At 57.8% G+C, this 24,391-nt stretch overlaps 1 protein-coding gene across 1 annotated transcript; it reads left to right on the plus strand.

The window, feature by feature from the left end:
• Positions 1–4,463: 4,463 nt before the first annotated feature.
• Positions 4,464–21,803, plus strand: MYLK3 (myosin light chain kinase 3). The gene is made up of 13 exons (XM_028127015.2): positions 4,464–4,961; positions 10,921–11,011; positions 11,854–12,208; positions 12,471–12,925; positions 13,081–13,186; positions 13,585–13,678; positions 14,351–14,460; positions 15,354–15,495; positions 16,415–16,485; positions 17,018–17,146; positions 19,255–19,407; positions 19,495–19,627; positions 20,890–21,803. The coding sequence occupies exons 1-13, from the start codon at positions 4,464–4,466 to the stop codon at positions 20,947–20,949; spliced, it is 2,397 nt and encodes a 798-aa protein (XP_027982816.2). The 3' UTR covers positions 20,950–21,803.
• Positions 21,804–24,391: the final 2,588 nt, after the last annotated feature.

The following is a 24,391-nucleotide window of genomic DNA, read 5'->3' on the forward strand; positions in this document are numbered from 1 at the left end:
CCCAGGTCCACCTGCAGCAGCGATTCCCAGATCCCAGCGCATCCCCTGGGCCCCGCACCAGGCCTCTGGGGTCTGAACTCCGGTCAGCTCGGCCCTCAGGCTCCCACTCCTCCCCTCCTCCCCTCCTTCCTTCTTCCCCTCCTGGGACCACACGGGGTTTGTTTCCCAGCTGGACACTCCAAAGTGATGCAGGAAGTAGGCCCTCGGAGAGAGACAGCCAGCAGAGCTGATAACAAGTGACGCTCGGGCGCCTCGGGGCCGGGGGCAGAGTCAGATAAGCGGAAATGCCAGGCTTATCGAAGCTGCCTGAGTTCTAGAGAGATGTCCCTGCCGTCCAGCCCACCTCACTCTCTGCGCGGGCGGGCGGCCGGGCATCTCCAGGGGAGTAAACACGGAGTTGGCAGAGTCCCGCAGCGGCAGGATGAGGACGCTGTGCCCGCCTCCGGCACTGCGCGGCCCGGGCGCCAGGGGCCAGCCGCGGGCGTCAGGTTACACCCAGATATTTGCGGTAAGGCAGCCTCTGGCCCGTCTGCTTTGAAGTGGGAGCCGAGGAGCAGTTGTTATGGCCAGGGAACTAAGGGAGCCGTGACAGCTGGTCCCCAGACCTGCGGCCTCGGGACCACAGACTCAGCAGGGTCCAGGCGGGTTGGTGAGCGTGGGCCCTTCCCGACTCCTGAAGGAGGTCCTGTGCAGACCAGGCCAGTGGAGCTGCCCTGTGTTGTTTGGTCTGGACCCTGCGAGGCTGGCTGGGGCTCTGGTCACCTATGGGGTCCTTTCCTCCGTTCCACGTGCACCTCAGCTAACGGTGCCTGCAGGGAAGGTGGCCTGGGCAGGGGCCTGCAGGGAAGGCGGCCTGGGTGGGCAGGGGCCTGCAGGGAAGGCGGCCTGGGTGGGCAGGGGCCTGCAGGGAAGGCGGCCTGGGCCAGGTGCCTGGGAAGCAGAGTAAGCCTGGGGGGAGGGGGATGGCCCTCTCTCTCCTGCCCCAACCTACACCGAGGTGACTGACACATCCTGTTGGCTGGCTCTCTGGTGTGGGGTGGGTAGGGTGGGTGGGGGAGGCCAGTTTTGATCTCTACAGTTGCTTTCTTTTTCTTTTTGATTATTTTTATTGATTTCAGAGGGAGGGAGAGGGGGAGAGGAAGAGAGGTAGAAACATCAATGATGAGTCCATCGCTGCCTCCTTCATGCCCCACACTGGGGATTGAGCCTGCACCCCGGGCATGTGCCCTGACCGGGAATCAAACCCGGGACCCTTCAGTCTGTAGGCCGGCGCTCTATCCACTGAGCAACACAGGCCAGGGACAACAGTTACCTTCGTATGGCATAATATCACTGTGTGAACGTTACCACTGGGAAAGATATGCACTCCATTTTCACTCTTTCTCGGAAGCACTGGGATTTCTCGGAGTCTCTGATTCCTTTTGCTCCGCTTTGCCCATTGGCCTGCATCCCCCCGGTGGCTGAATCTGAGCACTCGCTCTGTGCCAAGTACGTTCCAGGTCCTCGTTACCCTCCTCACGTAACCGTCCAGTCGCCACGCCGCGGAGGCATTGTTAGTCTCGGGTTTCAGCCAGGAAGCCGGACTCTGAGGCCAGACAGCCCACGGGTCCGCCCCCAGCACTGGCAGGGGCAGGAGTGGAGCCCAGACCGTGTGACGCCAGGCGCCCTCCACGTTTTACCGCGTGTCTTTAATCCGTTCCATCGGGGACCGTTTTCTCCCCAAGGCCTCCCTTTTGCGGGCTCTCCATCCTCCTGTGCAGCTCGGACCGAGGCGGACGCCGCTGCTCCCTGGGCTCAGGGTCTCGTTGGGTCAGGTCCTCGCTTTGCAGGAGCACGGCCTCCCCGCAGCTCCTCACGGGCCGCACAGCCTCCCCCACCTGGGCACCCGTCAGCTCTTCTTCGCTCTGTGCTCCCCCGCGGGACAGTGTCCTCAGGGCCCGAAGGGGACATGCTTTCTATTTTATTGGATCGATTTCTTACTTTTTTATGTATGTTTTTAAATTCTCACCAAGGATATTTTCCATTTGATTTTTATTTTTATTTATTTATTTATTTAAAAATATATTTTATTGAATTTTTACAGAGAGGAAGGGAGAGGGAGAGTTAGAAACATGGATGAGAGAGAAACATCGATCAGCTGCCTCCTGCACACTCCCTACTGGGGATGTGCCCGCAACCAAGGTACATGCCCTTGACTGGAATTGAACCTGGGGCCCTTCAGTCTGTAGACCGACGCTCTGGGACCCTTCAGTCCGCAGGCCAACGCTCTATCCACTGAGCCAAACCAGTTAGGGCTTCCCATTGACTTTTAGAGAGAGTAGAAGGCAGGGGGAGAGACAGAGAGAAACATCGATGTGAAGCACATCGATTGGTTGCTTCCTGCACCCACCCCGACCAGGGCCGGGGAACCTGCAACCGAGGCACGTGCCCTTGACGAGACGAAAACCCAGGACCCTTCAGTCCAAGGGCCGACGCTCTATCCACTGAGCCACACTGGCCAGGGCTTAAACTTTGCATCGAACCTGCCCACCAGCATCCAGCTGCTGTCAGATGGGAGTCTGCTGTCATGCCTAAGTCAGTGCTCTGACACGGGATTTCCCCTCTCATTTCGGGGAGACAGCCGTTACCCCGTGTGCTAGAGCTGCATAAAGGCGGCGGAGGTGAGGCTGAGCTCGGTTGGGGATGATCAGACGGACCCGAAGAGCCAGCACGTCCCTCCTGAAACAGTCCTCTCACCCCCAGGGAGGGTGGGGTCCTCCTTGCCACACCCAGGTGGGGGAGCAGGGGCCGCCGCTCTGGAATGAACCCCTCAACCTTGTATTTCTGTTTCCCTCTTACCCCACCTGAGGTCTCAGGGAAAGCTGGCTGTCACCAGACAGGCCAGCGAAGAGTCTCGGGGTTCAGTGGGGGCTGACCCAGCCCACGGCAAACCGAGGTCAGCCTGTGGTTTTCAGGAATGGATCGGCTGCCCCGTGCTCACCAGCTGAGCTCTCCTGGGGCGGCTGAGAGCCTGGGGCACCATCCCTCTGGTCTCCCTCTCTCCCTCTGAGGGCCTGGAAGGAAACGGAGAAGGCGAGCGGCCCCCCAGCGGCCTGGGGACTCGGGGGCACCCCCAGCGTCCCCACCTGATGTCGACCTGAGCATTTGCTTGCGTCGGCTTTATGCAATGCCGCTCCGTCCAAGTTCCATTGGGAACAAGGGCTGTGAGGCCCAGACAGACGCTTGGAGACCACAGGAAACCAGGCCTCTGGGTCACTAGGGCCTGACCCTATCGGTTTCAGGGGAGTTGCTGTCGGGGGAGCAGGCCTCGCTGGCAAATGTGCCCCCAGAGGGTCCTGGGAGGAACACGACCTGCAGAGAGCACTTGGCGAGGATAGCCGAGGCCATTGAAGCCGCACTTCTATTTTTAGATACAAGTGCCGAGTGACGGAGGGCCTGCTGTGGGACTCACCCCCGGCAGCCTGACACTGCTGGGGACATCTGCAAAGCAGGAGACCAAGGTTTCTGTAATTAGTCAATGTTTTTATTTGAGAGAGAGAGAGAGGAAGGGAGAGAGAAACATCAATTTGTTATTCCACTTATCGATGCATTCATTGGTTGATTCTTTTTCCATTTTATTATTTTTTAATTGATTTCAGAGAAGAAGGGAGAGGGAGAGAGAGAAACATCCATGATGAGAGAGAATCATGGATTGGCTGCCTCCTACACGCTCCACACTGGGGATGGAGCCTGCAACCCGGGCATGTGCTCTGACCGGGAATCGAACTGTGACCTGGTTCCTAGGTCAATGTTCAGCCACTGAGCCACACCAACCGGGCCATTGGTTGATTCTTGTGTGTGCCCTCACCCAGGATCGAACCCGCAGCCTTGGCGTATCGGGACAACGCTCTCACTTACTGAACTACCAGCCAGGGCCCAGGTTTTGTGTTTAATTTGCGGAAGCTTCGCCTGTTCCATCCTGGCACACGCCAGGGCGGCCTCGCATTTGTTCTCGGTCTTGCTTTTCATTGTGCATCTGTGTGTGTGTGGTGGGCGGGACCCCACGGCCCTGGGACTCCTGAGGCCCCTCTCGGAGTCCAGCAAGAGGTCCCCTCCTGCTAACCTTCGGTTTCAGCCACACGAGCTCCCGCCTGCCATGGGCAGATTCTTCAGATGTCTGCCCGTCAGCACCCTCTCAGGGAGGAATGTTCAGTGCTGCCGTGATGTCAGAGGGGCCCCCGGAGAGGGGCCGGGGCCAGACCCGCCTGCCCCTCGCGGCTCCCTCCCGGCAGAGTGGGAGATAAGCGAGGCCTCAAAGAGAGCCCGCAGGTCCCGGGTGCGTGACGACCTGGGATCGCTGTGCGGGGCGCTGGGCACGGCGGCAGCTATTAGCGACCGGAACCATGACCTTCCAAACACCACGGCCCCAGTGAAGGCCGGGCCCTGCGTGCGCCCCCTGCTCGCCCCATCAAGCCCGCGCCAGGATGTCGGGGGCCTCCAAGGAGGGAGTGGGGGCCCGGGGGCTGCCGGTGGCGGCAGGCAAGGCCTGCCTGTCCAGCCTGGACCGGAAGCTGAGCGCGCTCAACGAGAAGGTGGACAAGCTCCTGCATTCCCAGGAAGACGTTGCGGAGAAGCTGCAGGGCGTGTGCCGGGGCCTGGACCACCTGGAGCAGGGCCTGCACCGGCTGGAGGCCTCCGGGGGCCCGGGCCCCACGGGGGCTGGCCCTGCCCCGCCGGGGGACCCTGCCCCTCCGCGGGACGCGCAGGCCGGGTGGCCCGAGGTCCTGGACCTGGTGCGGGCCGTGCGGCAGGATGCGGCCCAGCACGGCGCCCGACTCGAGTCCTTGTTCCGGGTGGTGGCGGCCGTGGACCGGGCCATCGCCCTGGTGGGCGCCGTGTTCCAGAACTCCACGGTGGTGGACTTCATCCTGCAAGGCAGCGTGCCCTGGAGGCGAGGGCGCCTGGCCCCCGGCCCCTCGGAGGTTGGTGACCGCGTCCCTGTCCCAGGACCTGGCTGGAGGGGCCGCCCAGGGCTGGTGGGGAGGCCGGCCAGATGGTTACACTTAGGAGAGCCGAGCCTTTTGTCCCTTCTTCTTTTTTAAAATCTATTTTTATTGATTTCAGAGAGCAAGGGAGAGGGAGAGAGATAGAAACATCGATGATGAGAGAGAACCATGAACTGGTTGTCTCCTGCATGCCCCACACTGGGGATGGAGCCCGCAACCCGGGCCTGTGCCCTGACTGGGAATCCACCATGACCTCCTGGTTCCTAGGTCGAAGCTCACCCACTGAGCCACTCCAGCTGGGCCTCTTGTCCCCTCTTGTGCCTCCTGTGTGACAAGTTGATGAGGAAAAGGAGAGCCGGAGCGTAAAGGTCATGGGCGGGTTCAGACGGGGAGGGGGAGAGGCAGAGCTGGGTGAGCTCTAGGCCGTGGGCAGCTCCAGGGGACACCCAGGCCCTGAGGGAGCGGGGACCCTGACGCTCCCTGGACATGCTGTGACCTCTTTGCTCCTCTGTGTCCCCCGGGGGCGGCCGTGGGGAGTGGCCCGTCTACCCGACAGGGCCCCATTCAGAAAACAGCCCCCTCCCTTCCTGTCCGCAACCTTGTGCCCTGTCCCCGAGTGGGCGAGAGTGCAGCTGCCTCCGGGAGGTGTTGACAGGGACCCAGGGCACACCGCCTGGCGGGCGGCAGCCGGAGCCTGGGGGTGGAAGGCGGCATCTCTGGGAGCCCCGCTTCCCAAGGTTGCGTAATCGAGCCTGGGCTAATGGAAGTTTGGCTGGGGTGTGTGCGTGTGTGTGTGTGTGTGTGTGTGTGTGTATGTGTGTGTGTGTGTGTGTGTGTGCGCGCGTGCGTGTGTGCATGCGCCCACGCGCGGTGTGTACAGGCAACGCTCTGTTTGGGAACAGCAAAGGGGCAGCTGCTTAGCAACACTCCGGGGCCTGGAGCCCCGCCTCGGATCCCTGCTGGTACCCACCAGCCTCTGGCTACAGATGAGCTGGGGTCTCAGGAGCTCGGGCCTCCCTTCCTCATCCCCAGCCTGGCCGGAGCTATCCCAGCTGACCCTTCCCCCCAGTGTGGCCTTCACCCCGGCCCCCTCCTGTCAGCACCGGCCGAGAGTGCGGCCTGCAGGGGAGCTTGGCTTGCTCTCGCCACTGATATCCACCCTCAGCTTTATTTTATTTTATTTTATTTTAAAATATGTAGTATTGATTTCAGAGAAGAAGAGAGAGGGAGAGAGAAAGAACTATCAATGATAAGAATCATGGACCGGCTGCCTCCTGCACGCCCCACACTGGGGATGGAGCCCACAACCCGGGCATGTGCCGTGACCAGGAATCGAACTGTGACCTCCTGGTTCCTAGGTCAATGCTCAGCCCCTGAGCCAGGCCGGCCGGGGACCAACCTCAGCTTTAAATGAGAATTCATCTAATACGTGCACAGGGTGCAAACCATCCCTAGGCTGTGGAGAGCAGCCCCCCTCCTGCCCCGTCCCCCAGGCCCAGGACAAGCCCTGCCTCCAAGCAGAGGTGCCGGTCTCCTACATCCTTCCAGAAAGAGCCGGCTCTCTAGAAGCACCCTGGGGGGCACACCACCCCGTGGTCTGGTTTTAACTCAGCTGTTACCCACCTGTGCTGGCCTCCATTGCTTTTTGCTTCATAGATGTGGGGCGTGGTTTCATAGTAACACGCAGAGAGCTCCCTCGCTTTGTCCGTAAGTTGCAGCGGCTGCACTGGTCGGGGAGTCTCCGTCCATCAGCGTTGTTCGCTCGGCCACACCGTCGCGGCTCACCCCGCCCCTCCTCTCTAGCTGTTGGGAAAACGATGCCGTGACTGTCCCTCCAGGCGTGCGTCTGTCTGTCGGACGCACCGCCTGGAAGTGGCGATGCTAAGCCAGAGGGTGACTTTGTAGAACCCGCAAAGCCACGCCGACTTCAGAGGAGGGTTCTAATGTACGGCTGCCATGACACAGGGGGGTGCCTGCTGCTGACGGAGCTCATGGCCCGTCTGGTGAACGAAAATGGAATCACACTGTGCGTGTGCGTGTGCGTGTGTGTGCGCGCGTGTGTGTTTTAACATGTTGGTACTAAACGTTTCAAGCATTTATAAAATAGAGATGAGAATGACCTCAGTGAGCCCCATGACTGGAGGCCAATGGTCCCCACCTGTCTGCCTCTTTCCAGAGTATTTTGAAGCAACTTGGATGTATTGGATTGTTTTTTCTATAAATATTTCAATATTTTTTTATCCAAAAGAAAAGGATTCTTTTACTTGTTATTAGACCTAAGAAGTAACTTAATATCACCAGTGTTCACATCATCAGTGTTCACATTTTCTTGACCGTCTTACACTCTTTTTAAAACTATTTTTTAAATTGACCGGGAATCGAACTGTGACCTCTTGGTTCATAGGTCATTGCTCCACCACTGAGCCACACCGGCTGGGCTGGTTTGTTTTGTTTTTTAATTTTGTTTTTCAAGTACAGCTCACATTCAGAATTATTTCACGTTAGATTCGGGTGCAAAGCGTAGTGGGTAGACATTTATATGACTTACGAACGGGCCCCCTCACACGTCTAGTATCCGCGTGGCATCCTAGTTATCACACAGTCACTGCAGCATTGCTGAGTCTGTTCCCTGTGCGTACGGTACTTTGCACCCGTGACTTCTGTGTCTGCGCATCTGTACCTCCCAACCCCCTCACCTTTCCACGCAGCCCCAGCCCATCTCAGGCTCTTTTTTCCTTACAGTTCAAGTCAAGCTCCAAATAAGGCAATTGGTCATATGCTTCATAAAGCAAGCATTTATTTTTATTTTTTTAAATATATTTTATTGATTTTTTACAGAGAGGAAGAGAGAGGGATAGAGAGTTAGAAATATCGATGAGAGAGAAACATCAATCAGCTGCCTCTTGCACACCCCCTACTGGGGATGTGCCCGCAACCAAGGTATATGCCCTTGACCGGAATCGAACCCGGGACCCTTGAGTCCGAAGGCCGACGCTCTATCCACTGAGCCAAACCGGTTTCGGCGAGCATTTTTTCTTTAATTCATAAAGAAATGGAAGCTCTTCATTCGGGAACATGTCAAACAACCAAAAACAGGCAGAACGCTGTATCTCACTGTAGTTCTAACTCGCATTTCTTTTTTTTCTTTTTTTTAAAATATTTTATTGATTTTTTACAGAGAGGAAGGAAGAGGGATAGAGAGTTAGGAACATCGATGAGAGAGAAACATCCATCAGCTGCCTCCTGTACACCCCTTACTGGGGATGTGCCCGCAACAAAGGTACATGCCCTTGACCAGAATCAAACCTGGGACCCTCAGTCCGCAGGCCGATGCTCTATCCACCGAGCCAAACCAGTTAGGGCTAACTCGCATTTCTTTTCTAGGCGCATCTTCTGGATTTGGGGCCTTTTGCACTGTCCTGTGAGCGGCCCGCCCCATCCTTCCCCTTTCCCGTCTCACCTTTGCCTTCCTCTGATTATTCTGTAGGAGCACAGAATATTCGTTGCGGATCCGTGAAGTGAGCCGTCCTGTGCGTTGCGGGTGCACAGGCATTTCTGGGCGGGGGAGGGCAGGGAGCTTTCTCTTCCCCGAGTCCTCACGCGTCTCGTCTGCTCGGCTCTGACCGGCTGTCTTCTGTCCTTGTGTGTCACATGCATCCGGGGGCTACCTGCAGGACTGGGGCTGCCCTCCCAGCCGGCGGTCAGCTCCCCGCAGCCCCGCCAGGAGGCCTCCATGCCCCTCTGTGCCCTGGGCCAGGGCTGGTCGCGCAGGAGGTGCCGGGGACAGGAGACAGGCGTGCGGCGCTGAGACCCGGCCCCAGCCTGCGAACGCTTTGTTGGCGCTGAAACTGCCGCGGAACGGAGGCGTTCTAGGGTCCCCCATCTGTGCGTCCGAGGAGAGCAGGGTGTAGCATGCATCTGTGTTATTTGTTTGTTTATTTTTAAAATATGTTTTTAATGATTTCAGAGAGGAAGGGAGAGGGAGAGAGAGAAACATCAATGATGAGAGAGAATCATGCCTCCTGCACGCCCCACACTGGGGATGGAGCCTGCAACCCGGGCATGTGCCCTGACCAGAATCGAACCGTGACCTCCTGGTTCATAGGTCGATGCTCAACCACTGAGCCACGCTGGTTTGCCCGGGCTAGCTGTTAAATTTTTTATTGGGGCCATGACTTCGCCCGGGTCCTCCTTGGGCCATGTGGGATGTGGGGGGGGGGGGGGGCGGGGTGGGGGAGGGGGGGGGTGGGGGGAGGCTCAGACATGTCCAGCTCAGCGGGGCTGGGCCAAGTCCTGGCGGAGCTGTTCAGAGACGGCAGGCCTCTGGCGGGTGCTGGGCCTCTTCTCCTTTCTCTGCACACACCACACAAGGCAGGGACCAGAAAGCTGAGCCCTGAAGACAAAACCTAAGTGTGTGTGTGTGTGTGTGTGTGTGTGTGTGTGTGTGTGTGCGCGCGCGCGCCTGCCTGCACCAACAACAGAGGGAAGAGGGAGGGAGAGGACAATCTGGGCAGCGAGGTCTGCCAAAGGACAGTCTGTCCTAGTCCCTGTCACCCCCGGGGCGGGGGGAGGGGGCGGGCGCCAGGCAGGTGGGGGCTGCCAGGAGGCGCCTGCGATAAGGCCTCCAGCTCCCCCAGCGACGGGCTGGCAGGACAGTTCCCGGGTCACAGTGATGATGCTGGTGGTGACCCTGAGGACAGCAGCCAGAGTTTTTAAAATCGATTTCAGAGAGGAAGGGAGCGGGAGGGAGAGAGAAACATCAATAGTGAGAGAGAATCATGGATCGGCTGCCTCCTGCACGCCCCACACTGGGGACCGAGCCTGCAACCCGGGCCTGTGCCCTGATTGGGAATCGGACCGTGACCTCCTGGGTCCTAGGCCGACCACTGAGCCACGCCGGGCAGGCACATCTGTGAATGAACTGCTGACCGCACTCCGCGGGGCTCCTGCGGACGGCTCAGCGTTAAGGCCGCTCGCTGGCGCTGGGCTCCGGGTGTCCTCACAGGCCGCGCTCCTGGGGCCCGGACTGCACTGTGTCTCAGGCAGGGCACCACCACCGGGGCTCTGAGCGCCTACCCTGTGCTGGGCACCCTCTCAGTGCCCCACAGATGGTCTCACCCCGCCTCCCCTGGACTGAGCTCTGTGCGTAGCTAATGTTCTCCCCATTCTCCAGACGAGGAAAGCGAGGTGCAGAGAAGTTAGGGATCTTGGCAGAGTGGCGAAGGGGGGTGTTTAAGAGTCCACGAGCCCGTGCCCCTGGCCGCACTGCTGTACCGGAGAGGGGGACCATGGGGTTCGCCTGCCCGGCTCCCAGGCAGGCGTAGTCACTGGTCAAGGCACGCCCCCTGCAAGCATGGGTTCAGCTGACTTAGGATCCAACCCAAACAACACCACTAGCCATGAGCGGCTGGTCCGAGTTGACATGTTGAATTTAAACTTATTTTCCATCCCTGCTCTGAGCGTTTTGAGGTCCACTCTGTGTCATCCTCTATCAGGGCCTGGGCCTGCCCTGACAGGGACTCATGAAGAAGGGTACCTAGGACCCGGCCGGGTGGCTCAGTGGGTGAGCGTTGACCTATGAACCAGGAGGTCACGGTTCCATTCCTGATCAGGGCACATGCCCGGACTGTGGGCTCGATCCCCAGTGTGGGGCGTGCAGAAGGCAGCTGATCGATGAGTCTCTCTCATCATGGATGTTTCTGTCTCTCTCTCTCCCTCTCCCTTCCTCTCTGAAATCAATAAAAACAAACTTTTTAAGAAAAGGGGACTGAGGATGCCTGAAGGTCCTCTCGCCTGAAGTGGCGAAGCAGCCTCCACCCTCTGGTGTGGCTGAGCCGGCGCGCGTGCTCGTGGCTCCAGCACGTGGCTGGTGCGCAGCGCCTGTCTGTGGCCTGAGCGATGCTGACGATGACAGTGTTCGTGGTGGTTCTTTCAGAACAAAGAGCGAGAGGAGGAGGCGGGAGCCAAGCCGCAGCGTGCGCTGAGCAGCCGGGGCGTGCAGGCCGAGCTCCGGGGGCCTCGGGAAGGTGAGTGCCCGGGCAGGTGGGCCGTCGCTGCCTCCTGGTCCCCCACCTGCATCTTCAGACTCACACCTTCACCAGCACCGGGATGCCCGTGACTCCCGAGCACCTGCCAGCGGACTCGCCCCGTTGTTTATTTTTAAATAAAAATATAAAGAGAAACATCAATGAGAGAGAATCATGGACCGGCTGCCTCCTGCACGCCCCCCACTGGGATCGAGCCTGCAACCCAGGCCTGTGCCCGGACCAAAATCAAACCCTGACCTCCTGGTTCATAGGTCAACGCTCAGCCACGGAGCCATGCCGGCCGGGCTCCCCAGTTCTTTCCGTCCTTCACGTGTCCCCGTGAGACGGACAGCCAGTCGCTGTTGTGGTCACTAGGAAAGTGCCTCTCTCGCACCAACTTGATGCTCCGGTTCATTTTTCATGTTGCTTTAGCATTTATGGATTGCTTTAATTAACTTACTTTCTTTTATAATTTTGCATAATATTTACATGGTTCCAAAGTCCAGTTGACAAAACAAGGTACAAAGAGAAGTCAAGCTTGTCTGGCTTCCTCCCCCACATGTCACCGTGTCTATGAAGTTTTTACTTTATTTTTATTTTCCCTGGAGGTCTGGTCTCCTAAGACCACATTGTAAGTGGTTACAACCACGCACACACACGCACATGTATACGCACATGCACGCACACACACACACATCTTAGATGAAACAGTCACACTGTACACCTGGCTTTGCTCACTCTCAGGCCCCCCGGAGGCCCCCGCAGCCGCGCAGGCAGGTCCCTGCCTTGTCTTGGGGACAGACTCCCCAATGGGGTTGCTTTCTCACCCCATTTCCCTGTAGAGAGCCGGAAGGCTGACCTGCCGGAGGGGACGGCAGCAAGGCTGCCCCCGGTCGGTGCTTCGGGGATGGGATCTGACGTCCTGGCCCAGCCAGAGGCCCAGCCGGAGCAGGGAGGCGGGGTCCCCGGCCCTGACCAGGCGCCCCCTGGACACCTGCCGCCCACAGAAGCAGACGCCACAGCTCCCGGGGCGCCTGGCGAGACCCCCAAGACCAGCCAGGAGGCGGCACCAGGCGCAGGACAAGGGCCATTGTCCAGCGGACCTGATGCTCTGCCCACAGAGGAGAATGTGACGCTGACCTCAGGCCAGCCTGCCCGGGACAGGGCAGCTCACCGTGGCGAGGACACGCATCCAAGGTGAGTGGAGCTGCTGGTGCAGGCGCGGAGGGGTGAGTGAGCTCGGAGGGGGTGCGGAGGGGTGAGCGAGTCCTCGGGGTGGGGCTGGCTGGCAGTGGCTGCCCTGTGGAGGCTCCCGGCCAGTCTGGACGGAGTGGGACCGGCCCTGGCGTCGAGGTCCAGTGTCTGACCGGCAGCGCCTCTGAGTCCCCCTGTCCCCCGGGTGGGGTGACCACGGGACGGCAGTGCCGGTGGCCTCCTCAGGGCTGTCTCTCCCCGCCAGGCTCTCCGTCCACGTGCAGGAGACGGACACGCCCGGGGAGCTGCGGGCGGTGCGAGGGGGCAGCCTCAGTGCCGCGCCCCCCGCGGAGGCCCCTGCAGCTGCCCAGCCCGGGGAGCGGGACCCGCCTGCGCACGGGGGCTGTCCCCAGGCCCCGGGGACCGAGTCGGGAGAACAGGGCCCCGAAGGAGCCGGCGCCTGCCCCCCGCTGCCCGCGCGGAGCAGCAACGGGGGAGCAGAGGCCGAGGACAAGCCGGGATCTGCAGCCGGAGCCGCCCTGGGACCGAGCGGGGCCAGCGGGGGCTCGGGAGAGGACGCTGGGGCCCCGGGCCTGCAGCAGGACACCGGCCCAGGAGCAGGCGGCCCGGAGCCCGGGAGGGACTGCACCCCCGGGGGCCTGGGTGCAGCCGAGGCTGGAAGTCCGCCCCAGGGAGCCGAGGCTGGCGGCCTGGTTCTGGGTAAGCCGGGCAGGTGCCCCACGTGAGTGGGTTTGGAGCGCCTCCTCCTGGGGCCTCCCTGCAGCGTCCGGGGGGGATCCTGCGGGGTCCCGGGGCTGGTGAGCAGCCATGAGGAGGGGGCCCTGAGGGCTCACAGGCTATTGTCTCCTGAGCAGATGACAGCCCGGCCCCGCCCGCCCCATTCGAGCACCGGGTGGTGAGCCTGAAGGAGGCCACGGCCGCGGCGGGCTATGCCGTGTGCCAGCACGAGGTCCTGGGCGGGTAGGTGGGCTCTGCGCTGAGGACGCGTTGATGGCGGGAACAGGGGGACGGGTGGGTCTAGGCTGGGAGAGGCACAGTCCCCAGGGAGGGGTGAGGAGCCCCTGGAGTGCGGGACGGAGAGGGGGACCGTGACTGGAGGCGGCGGGAGGGCCCCATGGGGGGGAAGAAGGAAGTCCTCCAGTGAAGCCGGCGGTGGTGTGGGGAGGGGGTGCTCCCTGGGGTGCAGGGCGGCCTGGGGTGCGGGGTGAAGCAGTTCTGGTCTAGGTTTTAGGGAGCCCATGTGGAGTGGGCATGATGACACGGGTACCCCTGGGTGTGTGTGGAGGAGGGTGGGACCAGAAAACGGGGGCGGGGGCACAGGATGGCCCGCGGGCGCTCAGCCCCTGTGTGGTCTGCAGGGGCCGGTTCGGCCAGGTCCACAGGTGCACGGAGCGGTCCACGGGCCTGGCGCTGGCAGCCAAGGTCATCAAAGTGAAGAGCAACAAGGATCGGGTGAGCGCCCCCCCGGCCAGGCGGCCTCTGGCCCAGGCTCAGGGCTCAGCACGTCCTTCTCCTCCCTGGGCCCCCGCTGCCCAGCCCCCTCCTGCTGAGCAGGAAACCCTCGCCTTTCCTGGCTCCTTTGTCCCTTCCTCCACGCCCCGCCGCCCCCATATACATTTATTGATGTCAGAGAGGAAGGGAGAGGGAGAGAGAGAGAGAAACATCCATGATGAGAGAGAATCATGGATCGGCTGCCTCCTGCACGCCCCACACTGGGGATCCAGCCCACAACCCGGGCCTGTGCCCTGACCAGGAATGGAACCGTGACCTCCTGGTCATAGGTCGACGCTCAGCCCCTGCGCCCCTGTGGCTGGGCCTGCCTCTTTTCCACGACTCCCACACCCCAGTTTGCGGCTCACCTGGCACCTGAGGCGACAGGGTCCTCCTGGACTTCCAGCTTTCCTCCTGGGCCTCAGGCTCCCTGCCTGTGAAATGGGCGGGTCTGATAAAGGTCCCCCCTATTGTAAGCACCCGGTTGGGTGGTGAGTGGAGGAGGCCTGTTGTGAGAGCAGGAAGCAGGGTGTGGGGTGGGCACACGTGTGCCCATGTATGTGCCCTGGGAGGTGCCGCTGGCCCCTCTCCCTGACCTGTTTTTGGGAACTCCCCTCCCCTCCGCTCCGTAAGGAGGACGTGAAGAACGAGGTCGCCATCATGAACCAGCTGAGCCACGTGAACCTGATCCAGCTCTACGACGCCTTCGAGAGCAAGCACAGCTGCACGCTGGTCATGGAGTGGTGAGTCTGCGGCGGCGCTGGCAGCCCGGCTCGGCGCTGGGCCTGGAGCAGGGCGTCTGGGCAACGCTGCCCCCATACCTCCCCCACCCCCCGGCCTGGGACACCCAGACACGTCGTCACCTCCTCTGCTTGACCTCCAGTCCGGGGCGTGGAGGACAAGGCCATTTGTCACACAGCAGCGGCCCGTGAGCCTGACTCAACCTGTGATGTATGGCAGTTTGGCCGGCACAGGTTTTAGTAATTTTGATTTGGTTGGAAATTGGGAAATTTCACACTAAAACCTAGGTATACAGCTTTTCTTTTAAAAATTGATTTTGGAGAGAGAGGGAGGAAAAGAGAGAGAGAAACATCGACATGAGAGACATCGATCAGCTGCCTCCTGCACACTCTTATTGGGGATGAAGCCCACAACCCGAGCACGTGCCCTGACCGGGAATTGAACCGGCGACCTTTGGGTGCAAGGGACAGTGCCCAACCACCTGAGCCACACTGTCCAGGGCTCTGGCTGTTCTTGCAGATCCAGTGCCGCTGGGCCTGACCTCCAGCTGGAAAGGGGGCTGGTTTGCCCATTTGGGGTTCTCGCCTGGAGCCACTCATGGGCCCCTGTAGGCAGATGAGTTCACAGCCGTGGCCTGTGGCCTTCGGTAATGGTCCCCCTATTGTAAGCCCGATTGTGAGCCCGATTGTCCACACGGAGGAAACCCCGCTCCCCCGTGGCCACCACTTCCTTTTACACCTGCACCCTGGGCTGGGGCGGGGCCAGAGCAGAGGTCCCCACGAGACCCAGATGACAGGGCACCCTCGGGCTCACCCCTTGGGTTGGTGCTGAGGGCAGGCGAGGTCTCTGAGAGCCTCGCTCAGCCCGGTGCCCGCCTCTCCCTTTGCCCTGGCAGCGTGGACGGGGGAGAACTCTTTGACCGGATCACGGATGAGAAGTACCACCTGACCGAACTGGATGTGATCTTGTTCACCAAGCAGATCTGTGAGGGCGTGCACTACCTCCATCAGCACTACATCCTGCACCTGGACCTCAAGGTCAGGCTCCACCTGGGCGTGGTGGGTGGGCCCCGGGTTCCCACACCTCTGCTGCTCCCTCAGCTCTGAGAGCTTTCACCTGGCTTTCATTCCTGGCTCCTTGCCATTCCTAGTTGTATCATCCATCATCCATCCATCCATCATCCATCATCCATCATCCATCATCCATCATCCATCCATCATCCATTATCTATCTATCCATCATCCATCATCCATCCATCTATCCATCCATCCATCATCCATCATCCATCCATCCATCATCCATCATCCATCCATCCATCATCCATCCATCCATCCATCCATCCATCCATCATCCATCATCCATCCATCCATCCATCCATCCATCCATCCATCCATCACCCATCATCCATTATCTGTCTATCCATCATCCATCATCTATCCATTCATCCATCCATCATCCATCCATCCATTCATCCATCTACCCATCTATTTATCCATCATCCGTCCTTCCATCCATCATCCATCATCCATTCATCCATCTATCCACCCATCACCCATCCATTCATCCATCCATCATCTATCTATCCATCATCCATCCATCCATCCCATCATCCATCCACCCATCCATCCATCTATCCACCCATTACCCATCCATTCATCCATCTACCATCTATTTATCCATCATCCATCCATCCATCCATCCACCCATCCATCCACCCATCTACCCATCCATCATGTATCCACCCATTACCCTTCTTTTCTCCCTCCCTCCCTTTCCTTCCTTCCTTCCTTCCTTCCTTCCTTCCTTCCTTCCTTCCTTCCCTCCCTGTAGGGCTGCCCTGAGCCATTCATTTCCCTGGGAGCCTGGGAAGCTGAGGCCTCTTGACAAATAAGTGAGGGAGCTGCCGACCTTCTTAGCTGGTGATTGGCCCTAAGCAGACTTCCCTTTCTCTCCCAGCCGGAGAACATCCTGTGTGTCAACCAGACAGGACACCAAATAAAGATCATTGACTTCGGGCTGGCCAGAAGGTAAGGGTGTATGTGGGCACTTAGAACCCGCTGGGACTCTTTCTGATCTCTTGGGCATGGGTACCCACAACTCAGCCAATTTTTGATTTTTACATTTTTTTTAAATTGACACTTTACTTTTTAGAGCAGTTTTAACATCACAGAAAGATTGAGGGGCAGAAACAGGTTTCCCATAGACCCCCTGCCATCCCCCCCCCCATAAACCCACACGACAAAGGCACCTGGTCCAGCCATAGCGCACCCAGCATAGAGCCAGCCCCCACCCAGCCCCCACTCAGCCCCCACCCAGCCTGGCTGCCTGCTGAATTCATCTTCTCTCCTCTTGCCTGGCGAAGGCCTAGAGCCGGGGGTGGGGTGGGGGGGCCTGTGGTTTCCGGTTCTCTCTGGGGACCCAGGAAAGCCTGAGGCTGGGCCTGGGGAGTGAGGCTTCCCTAGGAAAACCCGCGAGTGGGGCATGTGGGGTCCGGCAATGCCTGGCCCACAGCCTCCGCATCTACCTGAGCGGACCCCACCTCCTCTCCCCCCATCCCAGGTACAAGCCGCGGGAGAAGCTGAAGGTGAACTTTGGCACGCCCGAGTTCCTGGCCCCCGAAGTTGTCAACTACGAGTTCGTCTCATTCCCCACGGACATGTGGAGTGTGGGCGTCATCACCTACATGCTGTGAGTGCGGGGGGACGGGGCGGGGGGGGGGCGGAGGGCCTGTCCTAGCACGGTGTCCTCAGAGGCAGCAGAAGCTCGGGTGAGTCGGCACCGGGAGGCGTGTGCAGGAGACGCCGGGGGAGTGGGAGGCAGGAGGGAGGCAGCCGTGAGCGGGTTATGTTCCCCGTGGCCACGCTCCTCCCTGAGGAGGCACCTGTCATGCACACCAAGCATGTCAAACTCAAAGGCTAACACGGGCCAAATAAACGAGGCATGTGGCCCGCGGGCTGAGAGTTTGACATGCTTGATGTACACACTTCCTCAGAGTTATTCCATCCAGGGGTGGGGGTAATTATTCACCAACTCTTTTTATTTTTTTAGTTGTTTTTGTTGTTGTTTTAAATATATTTCTTTACTGATTTCAGAGAGGAAGGGAGAGGGAGAGAGAGAGATAGAAACATCAATGATAGGAGAGAATCATTGATTGGCTGCCTCCTGCACACCCCTACTGGGGATCGAGCCCACAACCCAGGCACGTGCCCTTGGCTGGAATCGAATCTGGGACCCTTCAGTCCGCAGGCCGATGCTCTATCTCCTTGCCAAACCAGCCAGGGCTATTGTTGTTGTTGTTGTTAATCCTCACCCAAGGATATTTTTTTCCATTGATTTTTAGAGAGAAAGAGAGGGAAGGAGGGAGGGAGGGAGGGAGAGAGGGGGAGAGAGACATCAATGTGAGAGAGACAACATTGATTGGTCCAGACCAGGGCCAAGGCCAGAATCGAACCTGTAACCCAGATATGTGCCCTTGGCCAGGAATGGAACCTGCAACCCTTTGGTGTGTGGGCGGGTGCTCTAACCACTGAGATCACTGGCCAGGGCTATTCACCAACTTGTATCAGTTATGGCTTGTGGGCTGATCCCAGGGGCCTGAATTCCTGAAACTTCTGGATACACTGGGTTGAAAGCTCTCTCCCAAGAAAATGCAGGAAGACTGTGTAGTTGGGCAGGAGTGCAGTGAGGGAGGCGGGGCGGGACCCTCGGCTGTACCTCTGACCCACCCCTCCCAGTGCTCCCAGGCAGGGTCGGGCTGGGCTGGGAGATCGGTCTCAGACTAAACAGCCTCCTCTGTGGGACTCCCCTCGGCCGGTTCCTGGCCCAGGGAGTCATGCTTTGCTCCGGTGTCATCATTATGGCAGGACTAGGACTGTGTCCGCACACTGTGTGCTGTGCCGGGCAGGGACGTTTGAGGCCCCAGGCCGGCCCATGGGAGTGCCCTGTCTCTCTGCCTTTGCTCCCGAGGCCTGGGGAGCATCTGAACCCCTCTGGCTGTCTCAGAGACATGCTAAGCTGTTTATTTATTTTTACTTAAAAAAATATATATATATTTTTTTATTGACTTCAGAGGGGAAGGGGGAGGAAGAGAGAGAAACATCAATGATGAGAATCATTCATCAGCTGCCTCCTGCATGCCCCCTACTGGGGATTGAGCCGCAACCTGGACATGTGCCCTTGACTGGAATAGAACCCGAGACCCTTCAGTCCCCAGGCTGATGCTCTATCCACTGAGCCAAACCGGCTAGCGCTATTTATTCTTTTCAAATATGTTTTTATTCATTTTTAGAGAGAGGGGAAGGGAGAAGGATAGAGAGAGAGAAACATCATCGATTAGCTGCCTCCTGCAGGCCCCCCACTGGGGATCGAGCCCCGAAACCCGGGCATGTGCCCCAACCAGGAATCCAACTGGGGACCTCTTGGTTCCTGGGTCCATGTTCAGCCCCTGAGCCTCCCGGCCGGTCAAGGGAGATGCTGAGCTGCTTCAGTTAAACCAACACGCACGTGGTGAGAGGACGCATTGGGCGGGCCCGGCCTGCTCCCCACTTCAGGGTGAGGGACCCGAGCTGAGCTGAGTGCATGTGTTCGCACATGCTTGTGGCCTCCATGTCCCAGGCCTCCCTCGGCGCCCCCTGACCTCCCCTCTGCGCCGGAGCGACGGGCTGTTTCTCTGTGGCGCCTCTCAGATCCAGCTGGTTCCGGCTGGTTCTGCGTGAACCTCACAGGACCGTCTCTGTTCCGTTGCCGTGTGGGCAGACGTGGCCTCCGCGTACCCACGGTCCCCTCTCTCCTCGCAGACTCAGCGGCCTGTCGCCGTTCCTCGGGGAAACGGACGCCGAGACCATGAATTTCATCGTGAACTGCTGCTGGGACTTCGAGGCGGACACCTTCGAGGGGCTGTCGGAGGACGCCAAGGACTTCGTGTCCCAGCTGCTGGTCAAGGAGAAGAGGTACCTTAGTGGCCCGTGCACGCGTGAGGCCTCCTGACGTGACAGCACCCGCTGACCGCTGACCGCTGATGCTGTTTGCTTCCGCAGCTGCAGGATGAGCGCCACCCAGTGCCTGAAACACGCGTGGCTGAGCGACCTGCCCGCCAAGGCGTCCCGGGCCCAAGTGCGCCTCAGGTCCCAGCTCCTGCTGCAGAAGTACCTGGCTCAGCGCAAGTGGAAGGTGCCTTTCCTCTGCCTCTTTTTTTAAAAAAATATTTTTATTGATTTCAGAGAGGAAGGGAGAGAGGCTAGAAACATCAATGACGAGAGAGAACCATTGCTCGCTGCCTCCTGCACGCCCCACGCTAGGGATGGAGCCCACAGCCCGAGCCTGTGCCCTGACTGGGAGTTGAACCGTGACCTCCTGGTTCATAGGTTGGGGCTCAACCACTGCGCCACACCGGCCGGGCTCCAGGTCCATATGGACTCAAAATAGAAAGATTGTTTAACGAAAAACAACAACAACCCTCTTACGTCCAAACGGTTTGTTTCGGGAAAGAAATGCCAGAGACCCCAATGACTGGGCATAGGAGTGGCGTTGAGTCCGCAGTACGTGGGCACCGGAGGTGACAGAAGGAGGCCGGAGCACAGTGCTCAGAGCACACGGCAGCGGAGGCCCCGGATTCCGCCACGTGTCACGGGGGGCGGGAAAGCTCCAACCAAAGTTTGGTGACTTTGTTGACAACAGAGCTCTTTGGTACCAGGACGTGAAATCTCTTAGAAACCTCTGTTGTGCAGGACAGGGGCTTTCCAACAGTTTGATACCAACTCAGATCCTTGTTAAAAAAAACAAAAACACAAAAACACAAAAACAGCCTGGCTGGCGTGACTCCGTGGTTGAGCATCGACCTATGAACCAGGGGGTCAGGGTTCGCTTCCCAGTCAGGGCACAGGCCCAGGTTGCGGGCTTGAGCCCCAGTGGGGGGCGTGCAGGAGGCAGCCGATCAATGATCCTCATCATTGATGTTTCTATCTCTCTTTCCCTCTCCCTTCCTCCCTGAAATCAATAAAAATATCTTTAAAAACAAAACAAAAAACAAACAAATAAACAAAAACAGAAAGAAAGCACGGTAACCCCGGGAAGGAGCGAGCAGTCCCGTCCTCACACCCGAAACGAAGGTCACATTTGCTTCCCAGACGGACGTGCTCCGGCGTTTCCTCTGACGTTTGGTTTCACTCCAAAAGTTCTGGTCCGCAACCCACTTGATTTCATGGCCCCTGGTGGGCTCCGTTTTGGGGATAGCCCGTGATCTCATTTCCTCCTTGCTCCAGTTGGCCCCTGAAAGTCATGTGACCGTTCTCCTTTACGTCGCTGGAATCTTGTTTTCGGTGATCAGTTTTAAAGAGCCCACGTGCCTCACTTGCGTAAGTCCTTTCATTGTTTTCCTTAAATCAACGAGTCTAAATACGCTTCTTTCCTCTTTTCTCTCTCCTTGTCTCAAGAAACACTTCCACGTGGTGACGGCTGCCAACAGGCTCAGGAAATTTCCCACTTGCCCCTAATCCTGGACCGGACGCCACTGCTCCCTGGGCCCAGCCGTGACGGAGGCCCGTGGTGACGCCTGGAGGTGTAGGTACCCCGGCCTTTGGCTCAGACGGATGCCACGAACTGTGTCAGAGAGGTTCCGGCCGGCGCCTTCCCGTGGGCAGGACTGTGGCTGCCGGAGGAGCCCGCTGGTGTGAAGTGCTGTGTCCACTCGTCAGGTGCACCCGCTTTCAGGGGCGCATGTGGCGTGCTGTCCGTGGGTAGGAGAGCTACGTGCACGTGGCGGATGGGACTGCGGAGCACGGCCTGATTCGGGGACTCGGACTCGTGCAGGGGCCGGCAGTCTGCGGATCTCCCTCGGCACGGGAAGTCCTGCCGCTCCGATTCCCCGGGGCTGGGCCACATTGTCCTTACTGTCCGACCCGCTCTGTGTGCAGCCACGTGATTTAGGGCGGGATCCTCTAACGTGTTTTACCTTGTGCGCCCTTTGGAGAATGGAAACCTGCACCTTTGATAGTCTTTGAGATTTGGAAATATACTGACCGTCGTGGCCGAAAGAGCACAGGGTCAATTGGAATGCGCTTATATATTTTTATTGATTTTAGAGAGAGAGGGAGTGGAATAGAGTAACATCAATTGGCTGTCCCTCGTCGGTTTGGCTCAGTGGATAGAGCATCAGCCCTCGGACTGAAGGGTCCCGGGTTCGATCCCGGTCAAGGGCATGTACCTTGGTTGCAAGTTCAGTCCCCATCCCTGGTCGGGCCGCACGCAGGAGACAACCAATAGATGTGTTTTTCTCACCTCGATGTTTCTCTGTCTCGCTCTCTCCCTTCCACTCTCTCTAAAAATCAGTGGAAAAATATCCTCAGGTGAGAACTAACAATAAAATAAAATATAATAACAATAATAAAAAGAAACGTCAGTTGGCTGCCTCCTGCATGCCCCCTACAGGGGATTGAGCCCACAGCCCGGGCATGTGTTTTGACTGGGTATCGAACCGGTGACCTCTTAGTTCATGGGTTGATGGTCAATCACGGAGCCACAGGGGCGGGTTTGAATGTGCCTTTAAAGTCTCTACCCCCCTCCCCCCTCTCCCATTCTGCCTGTGCTGACCTCTGCCATCTCCCTCCTGACGCCCACACCTCGGGTTTGAAGCGGGGGCCTGGAGACTGGTGCGTGTGTGGGAGAGGAGAATGCAGCCACGTTCCGCTGTGGAGAGAAGTGAAGGCACACGTTTAACCGGCTTAGGGAGCGATAAACAGGAGTACACTGTTACCCAAAGCAAACAGTCCTTTTGCCTTCCTCCCTTCTAACCTGACGGTGCTGTTCCCACGCCCTCTCAGGGCAGCGGTTTCCGCTGGAGGCGTTGCTGTGAGTTGCTAATTAGCCAAGCAAGTTTCACAGCCTTTGAGGGTTTTTGTCCAGGTAGACTTGTTTTCGGCAGAAGACGTGGGCGTGGGGAGGGGTCACACTCAAGGGGCCTGGTCTGGGAACTAAGGTTTCTAAGGCCAGCATGTCCAGGCCTGCTGCACACTGGCCCGCTGGCCCCAGGGTGACCATCGGAAGAGACCTGCCTCGAATGACACAGGAGCAGAGACTTACCTGATCAAGTGCTGGATTTTGAAGCAGCAGGTACCTGAGAACTGTTGTTCCGAGGGCAGCCTGCAGAGGGCGCGCTAGAGCACACCTTTTAGTGCTAGTGGGTCCGGGTCCTCCAGCCCCTGGGCCGTCAGATTCTTGTCTCCAGAAAACCGCACTGAGTTCCCTGGATCTACAGCAGCAAAGTCTCCCAGAAATTTAACACGAGCCACATCCTTAACGGAGACATTTCTAACAGCTCCTTTCAGAGGGAAAACCCGGGGTAAGGAGTTTTAGTGATTTATCGAACACAACACATCAAAAGTGTGACTTCGGTATGTAGTCAACAGAAACATGATTACTGAGACCCTTCAGATTACTTTTTTCCTGCGAAGTCTCCACAGTCCTGTGCATGGGTCACACTTAAACACATTTCTGTTCCAGGCTGGGTTTTCATCAGACCTCCTGGATTTGTGTTTAAATTTCATACTCACTGTGGAAACAGACTCAAGTTGTGTGACATATCTTAAACACTGCCTCATCATTGAATTAAGTATCCAGTTTGACATTTAATTAAAATAAAGTTAGAAATTTTCTGTAGTTGTATTAGCTAATTTTAAGTGCTTAATAGCCACATGTGGTTAGTGGCTTCTGTATCGGACAGGGCAGATAGAGAATCTTTTATCTACCAAATTTTATTTTTTCTCCCATGTGCTGTTATTTTTAAAAAAAAATATATTGTTTATTGATTTGAGAGAGGGAGAGGGATACAGATAAAAACATCAATCGGCTGCCTCCTGCACGCCCCCTAGTGGGGATCAAGCCTGCAGCCCAGGGATGTGCTCTGACCAGGAATCAAACCGGTGACCTCTTGGTTCAGGGGTGGTAGCCCAACCTCTGAGCCCAGGGGCTGGGCTGCTGTTATTTTTAACCAAGAGAAACAGTTCCTCTCCAGAGTCCCCTTGAAGCTCACGCCAGTGAGAGGGGGTGGATTGTCGGCTCACTTACCTGATGTTCTAAAGCCTTTACGAAGCTTTAATTTTCCTGGGTTATTTTTAGTTCTCTACTTGGTTGGTGAGTGCTTAACTGACAATTTTTTTAGATCACACCTGTGCCAGTACCAACCGTTTCCCACAGGACTTTTCCATTTGAACGGAGTCACTGGGAACTGCTGGTCGGAGAAACTCGAAGGCATGGAGGAGCCACTTTTTTCACCCAGCCGCCCCAGGAGGGTGCGGGAAACCAATTTTCCCACGTTTGATGGATATGTGCCCAAATCAAAGTCCTGCCCACATGTTCACCCAGTGATTCCACTTCCAGAAATGTCTCCCTCAGCAAAACCTGAACCCGTGGACAGAGATTTATGCAAATTGCTTATTCTAACATTTGCTAGTGGCCCGAGGAAAACCACTCACATGTACCTATCGGTATGGGTTTATTAACTAAAATTTCCCACGTCCACACAGGGAACGCCCTGTGGCTGTTAGATCTGTACAGACGGCCTTCCACGGAGCATACCTGTGGCACCATCCCACGGTGGACAGACATGCGTGCCCGTGCATTAACGCTTTCTAGGGTATGCAAGAAACCCAACAGCGGGTGATGGGGGGAGGGGAATCCCACTTTTTATCATTTTTTAAAAATAATGAGCATGTATTGCTTTTATTATTAAACATTAGCTACCCCATTGTCAAGTGTGGGCCTTGTTTTGACCCCGATTGGAGCAAATAAAAAGGTATTGTAGAGACATCCGGGGAAATGTGATTCTAAATTGCGAATCTGAAGATTGAATTTAATTGGGTGAGGCGTGGTGGCCACGAGGCTGGTTAGGCGACTTCGGGAAAAGGGTGTCTAGGTAAGAGGCAAGTTCTGAGTTGCGTC

Source organism: Eptesicus fuscus, chromosome 21, assembly GCF_027574615.1.
Source record: "Eptesicus fuscus isolate TK198812 chromosome 21, DD_ASM_mEF_20220401, whole genome shotgun sequence".
NCBI lineage: Eukaryota > Metazoa > Chordata > Mammalia > Chiroptera > Vespertilionidae > Eptesicus > Eptesicus fuscus.

Bases quoted from the DNA above. Each gene is read 5' to 3' on its own strand.
- MYLK3 (XM_028127015.2), top strand. From the start codon at position 4,464: ATGTCGGGGGCCTCCAAGGAGGGAGTGGGGGCCCGGGGGCTGCCGGTG. The intron at 14,461-15,353 runs GTGAGTCTGCGG...TTGCCCTGGCAG, and splicing joins TGCACGCTGGTCATGGAGTG to CGTGGACGGGGGAGAACTCT. The intron at 19,628-20,889 runs GTGCCTTTCCTC...CCTTGTCTCAAG, and splicing joins TGGCTCAGCGCAAGTGGAAG to AAACACTTCCACGTGGTGAC.